General features: G+C 36.3%; 1 protein-coding gene across 1 annotated transcript in view; it reads right to left on the bottom strand.

The window, feature by feature from the left end:
- Positions 1-17,292, bottom strand: part of Wwc2 (WW and C2 domain containing 2) — a 221,013-nt gene that overhangs the window by 12,639 nt on the left and 191,082 nt on the right. Inside the window, exons 17-21 of the mRNA XM_047549990.1 lie at positions 13,134-13,258; positions 10,943-11,141; positions 9,547-9,711; positions 8,311-8,403; positions 4,654-4,896 (exon numbers count right to left, since the gene is read on the bottom strand). Coding sequence (XP_047405946.1) covers positions 4,654-4,896; positions 8,311-8,403; positions 9,547-9,711; positions 10,943-11,141; positions 13,134-13,258 — 825 coding nt within the window. The remainder of the gene's footprint in view (positions 1-4,653; positions 4,897-8,310; positions 8,404-9,546; positions 9,712-10,942; positions 11,142-13,133; positions 13,259-17,292) is intronic.

Below are 17,292 nucleotides of genomic sequence, written 5' to 3'. Positions count from 1 at the left end.
GCAAATAAAATGAATATGGGATAAAATCATGGCTGGTAAACAGGATCAGTAGCTTTTGTGAGGTCAAGAAGATTTCTGCTGGGGTTGGGTGCACATATACTACGAAGCACTGTAAAGATGCAGAGGGAGTCCTCGACAGCAGGGGTCCAGAGGAAGATTTGCATTAAGAGGTTTGTTTTTGTTTTTTTTTACAGAGAAAATTTTTGCTCATTTTGCTGACTTTCATATTCCTTTCACTTTTCATCTATTTGAACCAAGGGCAAATCCAAGAGTTTCTTTAGTGTGGAAGGAAAACAAAATCATAGTAATAAATCCTATTCTTGAATACCACATCAACAACAGCAAGAATTGTAGCAGAATCCTACAATTAAATGCAACTTAAAAACACGGGAAAATCATGTATTTATGATACTTTTACTTTTGAAGAAAAGTCTTAATCTTGTTTTCCAACCAGTATTAGACATACTGCTTGAGTCTACTGAAGCCCCTCTAACTTTATTTCCTGGGAAAACGTGTAACCCTGGGAACTTGGAAGGAGCCTTCCACTTTGGACATCCATCCTACACATCACTGACACACTACCCCTCCAAAGAGCACCTCTCTGGAAAACCTCAGTGACTCCCCATTACATAGCCAAATTTGTCCCAATCTATCTTACTCCCAACCAAGTAGGACACAGAATAAACACTAGAGACATAAAAATCAAAATATGTAAAGAAACATTCCCTATAAGTTTTTAGCTTTCATTTTCGATTTGAAAGTCCACAATCTATCTGGAGATTCTTTTTATATATTAGGCAGGGATTCAATACTACTGTTTTCCATATGAATAATCCTTATCAGTTTTTTTTTTTTCTTGTTTTTTGGTGCTGGGGATTGAACCTAGGGCCTCCGCATTCCAGGCAAAAGCCCCACCACTGAGCTGAACTCCAGGCCATTCCAGCTTTCTTTATTTAATGGTTCTTCCTTTGCCCATTGCCTCCTGTGCCACCTGTGTCAGACAGCAACACTGCACATAGGTATATCCATTTCTGGGCTGTTTTTCACACCTTGATTATTCTCTTGATTCCTACTAATTCTATACCATAACCATGTTAGCAGTTTAATAAATCCTGGTTTCTTATAGGGCAAGTCCTCCTCCTGTTTTTCTTCTCCAGAATTACCTACATTTTCTTTGTCTTTTTGTTCTTCTACTAATTGTATGAATATCCATAAAAAATCATATAGATAATTTTCTTGGAATTGGGTTGTATGGTACAGTTTTACGAAGAACTGCCCATCTCCACAATACTAATTCTCTCTCTGTATCCGAGACTGGTAAATTACAAACTGTCCTTTTTTTTTTTTAAATAAAGTTTTATTAAAACACAGCCTAAACCATTCATTTACATCTTCTGTACAGTTGGTTTTGGGATGCAAAGGCTGGGTTGAGTAGTGGCAACTCAGACAGTATGGCTCCATAAGCCAAAAGTATTTAGTATGCTGACAACTGCTCTATGTGAAAGTATGTTTCACCATAAATTTAGGTGTTTTACATTTCTCCTCATAAAGTTTTCTGATTTTCCCTACACTGCTTATCAAATTCATTGCTTGATCCTTGGATATTCTTAGATACTGTTGTAAATATTAATAATTAAATTCTCTGTTGTTCCTGGTTAGTATACAGAAAGAAATACAACAGCTTTTTATGTATCATTCTACTATTTACTCATCTTGCTAAAGTTTTATTATTTGAAATAACAGATTTTTTTTTTAGTGTGAGTGACCATATTATCTGCCAATAAAGACAGCTTTATTTCCTTTCCAATATTTCTGCTTCTACTTTTCTTTATTGCTTTATGGCACTGATTAGACCTCCAAATGCAATGTTGAACAGTGTTAAATGTCTGTCTCATCTTAAAGAAACAATTTCAATATTTACCTATATAGATTAGACCTCCAAATGCAATGTTGAACAGTGTTAAATGTCTGTCTCATCTTAAAGAAACAATTTCAATATTTACCTACATAGGATTATATTTATTTTAGGTTATTCTTTATCAGGTTAAGAAATTTCTCCTAACTTACTGAGAGTTTTAAACATAAATATGAGTATTGGTTCTAATCAATATTTTCCTTGCATCCACTGAGTTGATCAAATAGTTTTTTTCCTTAATCTGTTTAAATGGTCAATTATATTAATAGTTTCCTAAGATTAAAAAAATCTTTCCATAGTTCAACATGGTCAAAATGTACTTTAAAAATATATACTGTTGAATTATATTCACAGTACTTTAGTTAGAATTTTTATATCTTCGTAAATGAAACTGGTTTTTGGTTTTCCTTTTTGATATAATCGTTGTTTACTTTTAGAATCAAGGATGTTGGCCATACAGAATGTGTGTGGCATGTTCTCTTTTTCAAGTATTTAAAATTGAGATAATCACCCTTTTTTTTTTTTTTTTTTTTTTTTAAGTACTAGGGCTTGAACCCAGGGGCACTCTACCACTGAGCTATAACTACAGCCCTTTTTATTTTGAGACAGAATCTTGCTAAATTACCAAGACTGGCCTTGAACTTTCAATCCTCCTGCCTCGGCCTCCTTTACTTTTATCTTCTCTTCATCAATCTTGCCAGAGATTTATCTATTTTGTTTTATTTTTTCAAAGAGCTGACTTTTTGCTTTATTGAGCTTTTCTCTACACAATGGAGATGAGATACCAATCAAAAGAAATAAACTGCAATAATAAGTAATTTATGGAAAAATCTTAGCATGATGGTATTAAGTGAAAAAAGTTAAGTCCAAGGTTTTTTTAAAATTTTTAAGTTGTAGATGGATACAATACCTTTCTTTTTTTCATTTTTATATGGTGCTGAGAATCAAACCCAACCCAGTGCCTCACACATGCAAGGCAAGCACTCTACCACTGAGCCACATTCCCAGCCCCAAAGTCTTTATTAAGGACTGATATTTAAGGATCCAGAATTTGTTAACATTAAAAAATCAGAAACAAGCAAGCAATAAACCCCCCAAAGAGTCTAGATTCTGTTTATATGTGTAGTAGCAAAACTCCAAACCCATTTTGAAAGTCTTTGACCCAAGAGGTTCAAAAGATTATGAAAGATTTCTCTGATACTGAAGTTGGTCAAAGTTAATCAAGAATTTGAAGTTATTGTTGATGCTGAATTAAAAGACCTGGGAGGGTAAAATCATGGTTATTATTACTGAGGAACAAACATAAAGAGTAAGTTGCTTCAGCTTTCAACTCAGTCTTCCATTATGTAAAGTGATAGCTACTGTGAGACCCACTCTCCTGTTGGGTCTTCAGATGGAGATTTATTAATGCACATCCCCAGCCTGCCAGGCCTCACTAGCCCCAAGTGATGAAGTTCCACTGCCTGCTCTCAAACCCAGTTTAAGTGCTGCTTCCTTCATGAAACCTCTCTTGGACCCCCAGGAAGAGCTCTTTCCTGTGAACTCTGTGTGCCTGGCATATCTCCTTTGTCACCACAGTGTCTAATTGTCTTGTATTGGTAGCCATGTCAAATATAAGGACTACAATTCAACTCTGTGTGGTCCTACTACATACTACAATTCAACTCTGTGTGGTCCTATTACATACGAAGGTTTCTCCCTATGAGGTAGGGAAGAATGGAAGTAGATAACACATTTGTTTGCTTAGGCTTTCTTTAAAAGTTATTGGTATCAATTTGATTCTTGAAATTCATTTAATAAGTTTCTGAGTTCCATTTAGAATTAGTAGCACTAATCAGCTGAACGATTTAAACTTCTCCTACAGTACCACAATTATGAGATTCAAAAATGACTTTGGGCCCAAAAGAAAAATTTATATAATGGACAATATTTTTCATTAATTCAAGGAAGCATCTATTTCAGATTCCTACCCAAAGGGGATAGAAAAAAATAACGTTTCAGCATTCTTAATATTTTAACTACATGAAAAATTCTATTTGTAGATTACATATAGATGTGAATGAATACACACTGCTATTTCAAAATATAAATTCTAATCTTGAAAGAACAAATCAATATCATATTCATGCAGATTCTTAAAAATTTCAGTAATATTTAGGTTGCAGAACAATAGAAACAGCCTCTTTAAAATATTCTACTTTTTAATCAGTGATTTTGCCTTATTTTGCAGAGATTTTATAGGGTAAAAGGCAAAGAATGCCAGTAAGTGAAGTGTAATTTTTTTTAATATAGAAAAGAATGAAAATTTAGAAGCATTAAAATTAGCAATGTATTACAACAATGTGGTTAATCAACCTTAAAGAGCTATTCATAGAAAATTTGAACAAAATACATCATTTGTTGATACAGAGAAAAAGCTGAGAAGAAATTATCAGGACCATTTGCCCCTGTTGTCACCCTCCCATCCTATCAGGCAACCAGTGGCCACCAAAGTTACATATGTGTGAGGGGGAGGAAGTGAGCCTCTTATCTGAAGCTTTGGGGGTGGCAGTATTTTAGCAATATTCTGGACAAAAAACATCCTGTAACAGTGGGGAAAGATATGTTTCATTCCTAGAAAAAGAATCTGAAGACTCCAAGTCAAATGGAGGTTTAAGTTGGGAACCTCCTACCTAGGCTTTAACAAGAATGAACCTGCTTTGGTCCCACTATGGGATGAGGAACACTTGGATCTGTACCTGCTTCTCAGCTTGTTTCAGGAGCTTCTGGAATCGCTCATCCTCCAGCACACCTGGTGGAAGATCGGTCTCTCCCTGAGCTTTCAGTTCTTCCAGCTTCTGCCGCAGGCCCCTCAGGGCCTGTAGCTCATCATTGAGACGACTCTGGCGGGTAAGAGAGGCCTGAAGGTCCAGTTCTAGATCTAGAGATGTGCGTACTGGGCATTCCTGGGCTGTTCTTCTCAGGACTGGCTGGCAAACCGTCTGGAGAGTTAGAAAACACAACAACAAAACACCCTGTAATATGGGTAGTCATTACTCTGCTTGTCCTCCTTCCTGGCACATGATGGGACCGTACTTCCTTGCTCCTTGGAAGTGAGGGCATAACTGAATAAGCAACTAGCTTTGGTCAAAGAAAGGTAAGTGGGAGGGATGTGTATCACTTCCAAGCAGAAGTCAAAGCCAGTGTGAAATTTGCATTTTTCTGTCTCCTGCTAGAGGAACTGCAAAGACCCAGAGACAGAGGCTCCATTAGCTTGGGTCCTGAGTAAGAACAGGGGCAGACCCTCTAGCCAATCTTCAAAGAACTAGTAGCTAAGAAAGAAGTAAACCTTAATATTTTAAAACTCAGAGATATTTAAAGTTGTCATAGTGCAGCTTCCCCTGTCCTATGGGAAAAAAACAAATGTTAGAAGAAACATACAGGGCTGGGGGGTTGTGGCTTAGTGGTAGAATGCTTGCCTAGCATGTGTGAGGCACTGGGTTCAATTCTCAGCACTGCATATAAACAAATAAAATAAAGGTCCATCAACAACTAAATATTGAATAAAAAAAAAAAAAAAAAAAAGAAGAAGAAACACACAGTTCCTCATTTCAGGACACATGACCATCTCCATAGTTCACACCCTTGCTATCTATCCCCTCTGAGTGTGGGAGAGAATGCAGGTAGCTCACGGGGCTACTTCTTTCTCTATTTCCCGTGGTACACTATCCACTTTCACCACTCAATCATCATGGTTTTCCCAGGGCCAATCTTACCCATTTATTAAGGAATAATAATTGAATATGTATGAATAAATGTCTGCTGGGGGATGGTAGGCAGGACATCAGGAAGAGCTAACACAATCTCTGACCCTGAGGACTTCTCATGGAGAATAGTATGTGGCAATAAGCAACAGTAAGTTGTGAATTAGGGTTTTAAGTTCCACAGAAAGTCAGACAAGGGACAGATCATTCAGGGCTGGGTCAGACTCATTTGAGGAAAGGAACTTAAAGTAGTCTGTGTAAGATGGTATAAGCAGAAAGTACAAGGAGTGCATTTCTTGCCTAGATTGCTGGCAGCAGGAATGGAAAATAAGAGAGTCCTAATAAGAAATGGTGCTACATGATACCAGAGAGTAGAGCCTGAAACTTGACAAATGCTCTAGTCTGAAGGTCTGGAACAATGGTGGTGCTCATAACAGATGGAAGGGAAAGGGCCTGTCTGTGCCTCTTCTTATCTCAGGGCCAAGTTCAGATAGCTCTGACTCTCTCCTCCTGTTCTCTCCCCTCTGTCCAACACATGTCATATGTTCACTAAATACTGAGGTGTGGGGCGTCTGTAGTACATTTTATAAAAATTGTTTATTCAACCTCTGCTGTCCAAAAAAAATACATGACGTGATAAAAATCACCTAGACCCATATATGCTTTGACTGTATTACTTGTTTTTCAGAATCAGACATCTTTCTTAGTTCTCATGAGCCTAAGGACTCCAGTGTGTGCTGGTGTGCAGGTAAATGTTTATTAACACCTGGCTGTCTGGAGGGAGAGGGAAGCACTGATTTGTAGGCTTTGCTGATTTCTACAGTGTAACTACCACCACTGTAACTTTTTAAGGTGTCCATGTGGTGTCACTGATTTGGGTAGAGACATGCACATTTGGCTACTCTGAACCAATATGAGGAGGGTCTGGCACACTACTGATCCTCTAACCTCATGACTCACACCTGTCACTCTGCTTCTCCAGTTGGGGAAATCTTTTGCTGGTCTTTGCTGATGCTTTGCTCTCTTAGACTTCTACACAGTTTTCATTGTGGAAATCCTAAATCAGAACACCATTCTCTACTCGTTTTCTTGAACCACAGCTGCTTCCCTTCCTTAAAAAACATTTAAAAAAATTATATCTTACATAGTGTTTTAGGATTAACCTCTGTCTGGGTCAAGTAGATCTAATAACTAAGTTTATGAGTAATCCAAATGTTTTTCAGCTCAACTCAACTCACAAACACTTTTGGTCAAAATTTCTCTGAAGTGTGCTACTATCCTCTAAAAGCACATTCTGCTTCAGAAAGCAGAGTGTCCTGGAAGGAGAGGAAAACAATTTTCTTTCAAGATTATGAAAATTTAGGAACTTCCAAAGTATGACATTTGGCAATCTGAAAGATCTATACCTCAAAACTTCCTAAAAAAGCTGAATGCTAAGTAAAAGTGAGCACATCAGTTTTTAGACAAAAGAAACATGTTTTTCTTATGTTTAAGTAACTAGAAAGTTGAACCAAGGGAATCGAAAGTTATGTATTCATATATTGAGTACTTGGCACACAGTGGTATGAAACCAGAGCAGCATTGATGGCTAGGACTCTTAACTCACCTTGCTAGTCCTCCAGCCCCTGCTTCCTGTTCACAGCACCAAGGCTCTGGCTAATTCAGCATTCCTCATTACCCCTTGTGTCTTCCTGCCCCTATGTCACTTCACGTCATCTACTGACAGCACCTAGTATGCATCATTCTCTCACACCCACCTCCTTCCTTGTCCATTTCCTTTGAAATTTTATTCAGGCCTCAAAGCCACAGACCTGCCCCAGGAAGCCTTGGTGAGACTCTCCTGCAGAGGAGCTCTTTCCCTCTTCTGCAGCACACTTCTAAAGTCCCACGTGTGCTTCCGAGTCCCTTCTCTAAGCTATGGACTCCTAAAGATGACAACTCACCAATGACAGCACACATAATGCTCTGTGCTTACCAAATAGCACATTTAAAATTGAAATAATAATAGAAAGTAAACAGGAATTTTTGATCCAATTGGATAGTCCAACCTTCTAATTTACTTAAATATTCTCTGAAACTTACCCTTAAAGATCATCAAGAGATTGATGGCATCTAGGAAAACAACCTGAGCAGTCCCACCCAGACTTAGTTTAACTTTCTAAAAAGAACTGCTCAAGTAAGTTACAAAATTGTGTGCTCAAACAATAAGCAAAAAGTTTTTAAAAACCCACCCCCAAACCTGTGTGCTACTCCTTTGCAGAATGTCTGCTCCTTCAGAGGAGGTCCCAGGTTTTATACTCCTCCCACAAATGCTCAGGGATGGTGTGGAGACCCATCAGCCATCATTAGACTTTTGCTCAACCCACTGATGGACTTGGGGGCCCAGCAAGTGCCTTCTCCAGAGATATTACAAACCAATTTCCAGACTTAATTACCACAGGCTTCAAACCAGTGACAAACGAATGCTTTGAAGCACATACTCTCTGGCTCTGTATCTGACATAACACCTGCATCTCTGTGTGATCACTGTGCCTTCATTCAACAGCCTGTGAGCATGAAGCACTGACACGCAATGGTTCTGGACTTTATGCTTTACAATTCATCAATCTGGATTGGTCTAGGGCAGTAGGACGTGACTGAGGGAATACATACCCTTTTGACCCGCAAACTGCGCCGTTCACTGGAGTTTCTCACAAACAGTGATTTTTTAGCCAAGGTTGAACTGTCACTGTCACTCCGATTTAACTGGTGACAAAAGAATAAAAAAAAAAAAAATCACTACATAACAAACAGTGGTAGAGGAAATTTGAGCTGAGTTTACCAAATAAAGCAAGTAGTGACAATATGACCAGCAAATTTCTTTAAAAAATTCTCCCCAAACAAGTTCTTCCCTATTCTATGGTTTTCTTAATTTTCTTAATTAGTTTAAACCACTGCCTTTTGTAGCAGTCAAGCCATATGTTAAGATAATCATACATCTTTTGAAATAAAACAATCCTTCTTATTTTTAGTTAATGTAATAATTGTTTCTTTAAAGAAAGATTTCCACGAAGTACAGAGCTCAAGATCAGAGTTTAGAAAGTCTGAACTATCTAGAATGCTCCTGGCCCGAGCAGCCCGTGCTAACCCCCTCACCTGCTTCAGGTCTCCGCAGAATGTTATCTATCTACAAAGCCTACTCTGCACCCTGCTTCCCACTTTCCCAATCCCTCTACCTTGCTCCAGTGCTTCCCATAGCACCAATATGTCACCCTACAAGGCACTTCCCAGCTTATTCAATCATATTTATTGTTTGTGGTTTAGGTCTCTTTTGCTTCTGGATTAATTCCCAGTATCTAGAAAGTATTTAATTAAAGTATTTCTTTTTAACTTGAATGAATAAACTTAGAATTTTAGAAGTATTTCTAACCCATTTTACAATATTAAATCTACTTTATTATACATTATAAATACTTCTAGAAGTACCATTTGGTAAATGGATATAAATCTCACAATTTTCTTCAAAGAGCTATAAATCTGATTCAGTGTCCAGAGGCATTATTAAGAGATGCTTTTTGTTCTAAAATCTAATTTGCAGTTTTCACTTCAGCAAGATTAACATGGTTTGAAGCAGGCATGATATAGAGTAGAAACATACAAAATATACATCTTAAAAGTCACTTATGTTTCTTAGATGAAAGTCCAAAAATTCTTAGCATCTGGATCTTTAAAATTCACTTACTTGCCAAATAAATCACATTAGGACCAGTGAGACATTAAATTTGTGGGAAAACTAGCTAAAAAGAACCTCTTAATATTTGTAGTCAGAATTTGCAGTTTCTTGTCAATAATGGGCAATGTACTCATGGGCAGGAGGGTAAGCCACAGTTGCACATGCTGTCACTTTACCCTGCAGATGTACTGGCTTCGCTCTCCTGGAGAAAAAGTCTGCGAGCGTACTATCACGCTGCTCCTCACGAAGGGATGCTGTCGAGAGCTCAGGCCGCTGCGGTCTTTGGGGCGAACCGCCATACTGTCATTCACTGCATCATCAGTATTTGTCTCTTTGTCAACCTACAAGAAAAGTTGGTAATTTATCAGGAGCTAATTGATGTGTGTACATTTATTCTCCATTCTTCTAAGGAAAAAGAAATACCTAATGCCAAACAGATTCATGTAGCACTTGAAACACTCTTTAGGGGAATGCTTGCATCATAGAACACAGTGCTTCTGAAGGGAAAGTAGGGAGAATGGATTTCCACCAGGTTCTTAGGAAGTTACCACAGTAGGTAGGATCTGTTCATAAAGGTTACCCATAAATAGAAGTGCCACCTTTAACAGGTTAGAATTAAAAATGAAGGTTTCGATTTAAAGAATTCTATTTTGAAATATATCATCATTTAACATTCTTTAACTTCCTAATTATTTTTTTCAAAATATTAATAAATATAAGAAAATGAAAATATGCCACAAATTTATAGATTTAAATGGAAAATACAATTATGCATATATAAATATAATAACGGTTATGAAGCCAAATTTGGATTTTTTAAAATTTAAGTTAAAACAGAACTGTCTCAAAATACAAAATTGTAGGCACAGGCAGATATCTGTCTTTCATCTTCCAGGAATAACTTGATACCAGACCTGCCTCTTGATGAAAATTTGCTTCTTTGTAAAAGGAAGTCCTTGGTCAGGGTATAATACTATTTTCTCAGAAATAAGGAATTAGAATTTTCTAAACTCCATAACCAATATTCCAAGTGTGTAGAATCCTTGAACCTTATAAAAGACTTTCCCCATTTGGGGATGGTGGTCTCAACACGTCTCTCACTTAATACGAAAGTCGCTTGTTTAACCTGGTTGGCATCTGTGCCTAAACCTAGTCTTCTGTCATCTTTCTAGAGGAGGTTTCAATCAGAACACCATCTAACTAAAATGAACTTCAAATGTTTGCTTCATGTTTGAAATTGAAATAAACTTTGAAATTTGACACAATTAAGTAGTCACCCTGCTGTTATCCAAGAAGTTCAGAAAATACTTCTAATAAATATTCACAGAATACTTATAGAGACTGAAAGTAGTACTATTCCTCTTCTTACATCAAATTTGTGAAGAATTAATACTTTGGCCCATTTAAAATTTTTAAAGCATTTATAGTATATCTTTTAAATGGCTTTTATGATCAGGTTTCAGACCAAAATCTTAACATGGAATTACACCTGAAGAGATAAACAAGCATCTCCTTTGTCTACATGGTGTCTGAGGCATCTGTTTTAAAAGGAGAGTACAGCTGAATATTCACCAGGGTGGGTACTCCAATGGGTGGCTGATGTCTACAGTCTTTGGCATGCTCATTTTCTTTCCTCCACTGGCCTTCATTCATCTCAGGCACATTAGTGCATGAACTTAAGTCTTCTGTACAGCTATTGCCCTCTGACAATTTAACCTCAGTTTCTTTTTCAGCCACAATTTCATCAGAGGCCTCTCTTAGCATTGTTAACCTACAGTGAAATAAAATGAAAACAGACACACTTTAAGTCAAGTGGGCATGCTCTATAAACAGTGCAACCTAGGCATATTAACCTATTATTTGAGAAACAGACAACAGACTTAAACAAAATGATTAACAAAATGGAACTTTTAATAAATAGTTCATAAAAAAACTCACTTTATTATTTAGCAATATACTGCATGAGCTCCATAGTGTAGTACTACGAGGTTAAACTTATGAAATTTGTCCTAACTTCCATTAAAGTAGAAATATTCTAAAATCATGTATAAATTTTAATCCCAGCATTTAAAAATACTGACATTCAAAATGAAGCAACTTGGTATTAGTAATTCATCTATTGTAACATTAATCATAGGAGAGAATGGGGATACTCAGTTAAGAGTGAATAAAAACATAAGGATTAAAAACATTCATTACTGACTGCTCAAAGTAGCAGAGAAAACCCCATGTAAAGAAAGTTTTACTACTAAATCAACAGAAGCTTCCTGTGCCATTTGTGCTCAGGTTTACCAAAGACTTGGGTGGCATGTCAAGTGGTGCTCTAGTGATGAAATCAGTTCACACAGGAATACTGAGATGGTTTAGACCATCTCTTGCTTTTGTTGAGAGACATATTCTTAGATTGGAATTTTTTTCACTGATATCTAAATGCTGAGCTTTAATTGCAATTGGTGACATACTGACAAATTGCCACAGAATAGGTATTGAACGTATAGCCATGAAATGAACACAAGGGGGAACCAGTAATGATTGCTATGAGTTATAAATTTCTTTATTTACATACTAAGTGAATTTTTAAAAATACGTGTAATGTGAAATATATTTTACAATCATGAAAAAAGCTTGGTATTCAAAGGTACTATAATAAACCTTATAATCACTCTCATATTTATTTGTTCTGCAGTGCTTGATTTTTATTCACTATTAAGTACTTTTGGTAAGCACAAATTGTCTCTACCTTTTTACTGTCAAGGCCCTTCCTTCCAAGTGGTCTATGACTGTTATTTATGATTTATCTTGTCACTGAGTTTCAAAAGGTTTAATATATACGTACATACATACACATACATACTATGTATGTGTACATATGTGTTAACAATAGTTCAAACATAACAGTATAAGCAACTATATAAAAATTTTATCCAAATGAATTTATATATATAGTACATATACATACTGAAGCATTCACTAAAATTTGTTTTTAAACACTATAAACCAGAAAGATAGCTCTCTACAGATAAACAGATATATGAATCTGGACATCTCTTTCTAAAGGACGGGGTGCAGTTACAAAGAAGGAAACAGAAAAATAAGGTGAACATGGTAACTGAGAAATAGCTCCTCAGAAACTTTGTGCTAACTACCTGCTTTGTCTTACCTCAACCTAAATGGCACTCCTGGAAATTGAAAAAGAGGACCAGTTTCCAATTTATCTGTGACTCTACAATAATCTCTCATATCTTTCAAAACTGATAGTTTATAGACTTAAAAAAAAAAAAAGGCTTAGCTGGGCATGGTGACACATGCTTTTAATTCTAGTGACTCAGGAGGTTGAGGCAGGAGGATCTTAAGTTCAAGACCTCAGCAACTTAGTGAGGTCTCATCTCAAAAAATAAACAAATAAATAAAAAGGGCTGGGATATAGCTCAGTGGTAGAGCAGCCCTGGTACCTCCCCTCAAAAAAAAAAAAAAAAAAAAAAAAAAAAAAAAAAAGCCACGATTTAAAAGTTAATGCCAAAATTATTTGAAGTAAGAATAAAAAAATTGGCTAATGTGTTAACTTTGCCCACAATCTTTCTATTACCTCCTTTAACTCTCTAATGGCCAAGGAGAGACCCTATAGCCTTAGCTTCCTGAAGCTGCACTGTTTTCTGTAACTCCAGAAGAGATGAACCTATAAAGGTTTCACTGAAGTTTCTTATAAGAAATTAAACACCTCCCCAGCCAGTTCCTACTGCAAAAGGAAATGACTGCTGTTTACCAATCTCCTTCTGGACCCCTCTGTACTTCTCGCCCCATTTCTCCTTCTTCTTCTTCTTGTGCTAATTCTTGTTCCACAGCCAATAGCTCAGCTGAGGTTCTTGCAAGTAAGGCTGACACTGCATCCTAGAGAATGTGAAACATACGGCAATTAACATCATATACATCAAGAAATTATTTAAAACTCATCAGATGCAGACTTATACCTCCAGCTGTGAAGAAGCAGCTTGGATCAGACTCAACTTTCCTGCTGAGAACAAAGATGAAAGCTGAATATAATGAAGTGAAAAAACAATAAAACTCCCAGATGTTTTAAAGCAGTGAAGAGTACCAAGGCTATCAGGACTAGAGGGCTAAGATCCCAGGGAGAAGAGAAATACAAGAAGATAAAGCAACCGTCACCACCACTCTCTTCCCTTGAGGGTGTTTGTCAATTTTAGGTGCAGACAAGCAGGATAAGCAGATTGACTGGCTTAAACTGTGGCTGTGGAGTTAGGATGATGGGAAGATTACCAGAGTACAGGACTACCAAGACAGTTGGCACACAGGAGTCAGAGCAAATGAAGTATGTGGTGAGCCCAATGCTATACATGATATTCCTGTTACGGCATGTGCTATTTCCAAGTTGCAGACCTACAGAGCAAGAAGCTGAGAAGCGAGGCAGAGAACCAGTGCTAGCAGGCTGAAACAGCAAGCAGATAGTTCAGTTGCCGCAGAGAGTCCTGGGGAGAGAAACATGGAATTCAAGTTCCCCGAGTGATTCAGGTAATTTGCTTTCCATAATACTAAATCCTTCCTAGGGGAATATGTCAGCCACATCCTCCACAATCCCTCACACACCATAGCCAGAATTCCAACTAGACCTAATGACCAGCAAGGCATGGTGGCTCATGGGCTCAACACCTAGTACAACAAAAACAAACAAACCCCCCCAAAAACCTAGTGACCTAAAGCTAAAAATAACAACAAACAAAAGAGGCCAAACAACAGATGATTCACACATCGCAGGTAATTACAGAAGGAATTTAAATATCTTACAAATCATTTCAAAAAACTGATAAAATGATGAATAATTTCAAAAGAAAAACCACATTAGCATATCAAAGTAAAGATGCTTAAAACCAAAGAGACAAAATCTTACAAGTGGTAAAAGAAAACAGGATGTATTACTCTTTTCCTAAAATATCTTTTTTAGTTGTAGATGGACACAATACCTTTATTTCTTTATTTAATTTATTTATTTGTGTGTGCATGTGCGCGTATATGTATGTGTGTGTGTGTGTGCGCACGCACGCGGATTGAACCCAGTGCCTCACATGTGCTAGGCGAGCACTCTACCACTGAGCTACAACCCCAGACTGGATGCATTACTTTTTAAGAATCAAAAGATGGACTATTCTCTAGCAGCTCAACAGAATCAATGGAACAAGATGACAAAAAGTGATACCTGTAACCTATTAAAGAAATAACTGACCAACTAGAATTCTTAATATGTAACCAAAAACTCTTGCACAAATGCAGTTAAGATACACAAGAGACCTGTACAAAGAGACATATTAAATATTAAATGAGTTCTTCAGAAGGAAAATGACCCACATGGAAATAAAATAATACAGAAACAAAATATACCATAGAAATGGTAAAGATGTAAGGAAATCTAATATTGAACATTGAATATTGATTGTCAATAAAACAATAATAATAATGTCTGGTGGGATTCACACTATATGTGACTAAAACACGTAACAATAATCATACAAAAGGAGGAAAAGAAAAAATGGAGTTAAAGTCTTTTAAAATCATTGAACTATCTGAGAAAAAGAAAAGGCATTAAGTAAAGGTGCTTTCTAGTAACTTAAGGCTTCATGTTGTGCTCACCAGGGAAACAACAACAACAAAAAAGACTATAGTAAGTCCCCTTCTTATCTTGTGGTTTTGCATTTCATGGTTTCAGTTACCCTTGGTCAACTGCTGTCCAAAAATATTAAATGGAAAATCCAGAAATAAGCAATTTATAAGGTTCACAATGCATGCTATTCTGAGCAGCATGATGAAATATCTAGCTGTTTCCACCCTGTCCGGCCTGGGAAGGGAATCATCCGCTTGACTAGAGTATCTATGCTATATATGATACCTTCTAAAAAGTCGCTTAGCCATCTCAGTTAGCAGATTGACTGTCATGGTATCACAGTGCTTGTGTTCACGAATCCCCTTGTTTTATTTAATAATGGTACCAAAGTAGAAAAGTAGAAAAGTAGTGATGTTGGCAATATGTATATGCCAAAGGGAATCTTTAAATACATCTTTTAAGTGAAAAGGTGAAAGTTCTTGACTATTTAAAGAGGGAAGAAAAGGAAAATATATGAAGTTTCTAAGACGTACAGAAAGAATGAACATTCTGTGAAACAGTGAAGAAAAAAATTCATGCTAATTTTGCCATCACATCTCAAACTGCAAAAATTATAGAGTATCTGATAATGCTTAGTTAAGACAGAAAAGATATTAACTCTGCGTATAGATAGGAAAAAACATAGTATATGTTGGGCTCTGTGTTAGTTAGCTTTTTGCTACAGTGACCAAAATACTGAGCAAGAACAATTTAGAGGAGGAAAATTTTATTTTGGCACATGGTTTCAGAGTTTAGAGCACAGTCAGCCAGTTCCACTGCTCTGGGCCCAAGGTGAGGAAGAATATCACAGCTGAAGGGTGCAGAGGAAAAAAGATACTCACCTATGACAATCAGGAAGCAGAGGGGCGGGGTAGGAAAGGGGTGCAGGAAAGATACATCCTTCCAGGGTATACCATCAGTGACTTCCAGTCATGCCCTGCCTACCTACAATTACTATCCAGTTAGCCCATTCAAACTAGGATTGATTGATTAGGTTATATTTCATGATCCAATCATTTACCTCTGAATGTTCCTGCATTAACAAGAGGAGCTTTTGAGGGATACCTCATATCCAAAACATAACAGGCTTAGTAATATCTGCTATTTCAGGCAGTCACTGTCGGGGGGTGTCTTACAATGCATCCCCCATGGATAAGGGTGGTGGGGCAGGGGAGGGGGACAACTGTTACTGATAATGTAATAAAAGAAAAGGAAAGTTTTGTTTAAAAATGTGATCAAACCAAAAGGAGAAAAAAAAAAAAAAACTAACAAAGATGGAACTAAAAGAAAATAAACAGTAAAATGATAGGTTCAAACCCAAGTATATCAATATCATTAAATGTAAATGAACTAAATATTTCAATTAAAAGATAAAGATTTTAAGACTAAATAATATCAATACCAACTATACATATTATTTATAAGTGGTATACTTTTTAAGAACTTGCAGTCAGAAATTTAAAAAGAATGGAAGAAAAATAAATCATTCAGAAATAATAGCAAAAAAGGCTTACATAGCTTTACCAATACCAGAAAAAATAGATATTAAAAGAGGTATTACTAGAGATAAAAAGGCTCAGTTGAACAGAAAGATACAATGCTGAATTTATATCCACCTAATAACAGACTCAAAAAGCAAGGATTACCAGAACTAAAAGGAGAAATAAACTTTATGTTATAGTCATAAATTAGTTATATTTTAAATTAGCTTTCAATAATTGATAACATTACCCAACTGAAAAGGTTGGAGATGTAGTAAATCTGAAAAAAAAAAAAAAAATCACAAACTTGACCAGCAGAACATACATTTTTTTCAAGAGTTATGGAAGATTTACCAAAAACCTAACACATTCTAAGTCATAAAGCAAGTCTCAATGTATGATTGAATACTACATATTCTCTGAAAACAGTGAAATAAAACTAGAAATCTGTAATGAAAAGAGAACTATGTTTGGTAATTAAATCTACTAAAATCTTATGGAAAAAAAAATTACAAAATTACAAAATTACAAAATGTTTTAAATTCAGTAATTATTTCATCATGTCACATCAGATTTATAAAAAGTAGCCAAAGCTGTACTCAAAGAGAATTATTTAGCCCTCAAAGCATGTATTGGAAAAGAAGATTATAAAACAATTATGTAAGCATCCATTTCAAGATGTAGAAAAAGAACAGCAAGTTAAACCCAAAATAAGTAGAAGCAAAGAAATAATAAAGAGCAAAAACTAGCAAAATAAAACAAATGTGTAATACAAAAAATCAAAAGTCGGT

Source organism: Sciurus carolinensis, chromosome 4 (assembly GCF_902686445.1).
Source record: "Sciurus carolinensis chromosome 4, mSciCar1.2, whole genome shotgun sequence".
NCBI classification, from domain to species: domain Eukaryota; kingdom Metazoa; phylum Chordata; class Mammalia; order Rodentia; family Sciuridae; genus Sciurus; species Sciurus carolinensis.
Note: the sequence above shows the minus strand (reverse complement) of the source record. Positions and strands in the feature narration are given on the sequence as shown.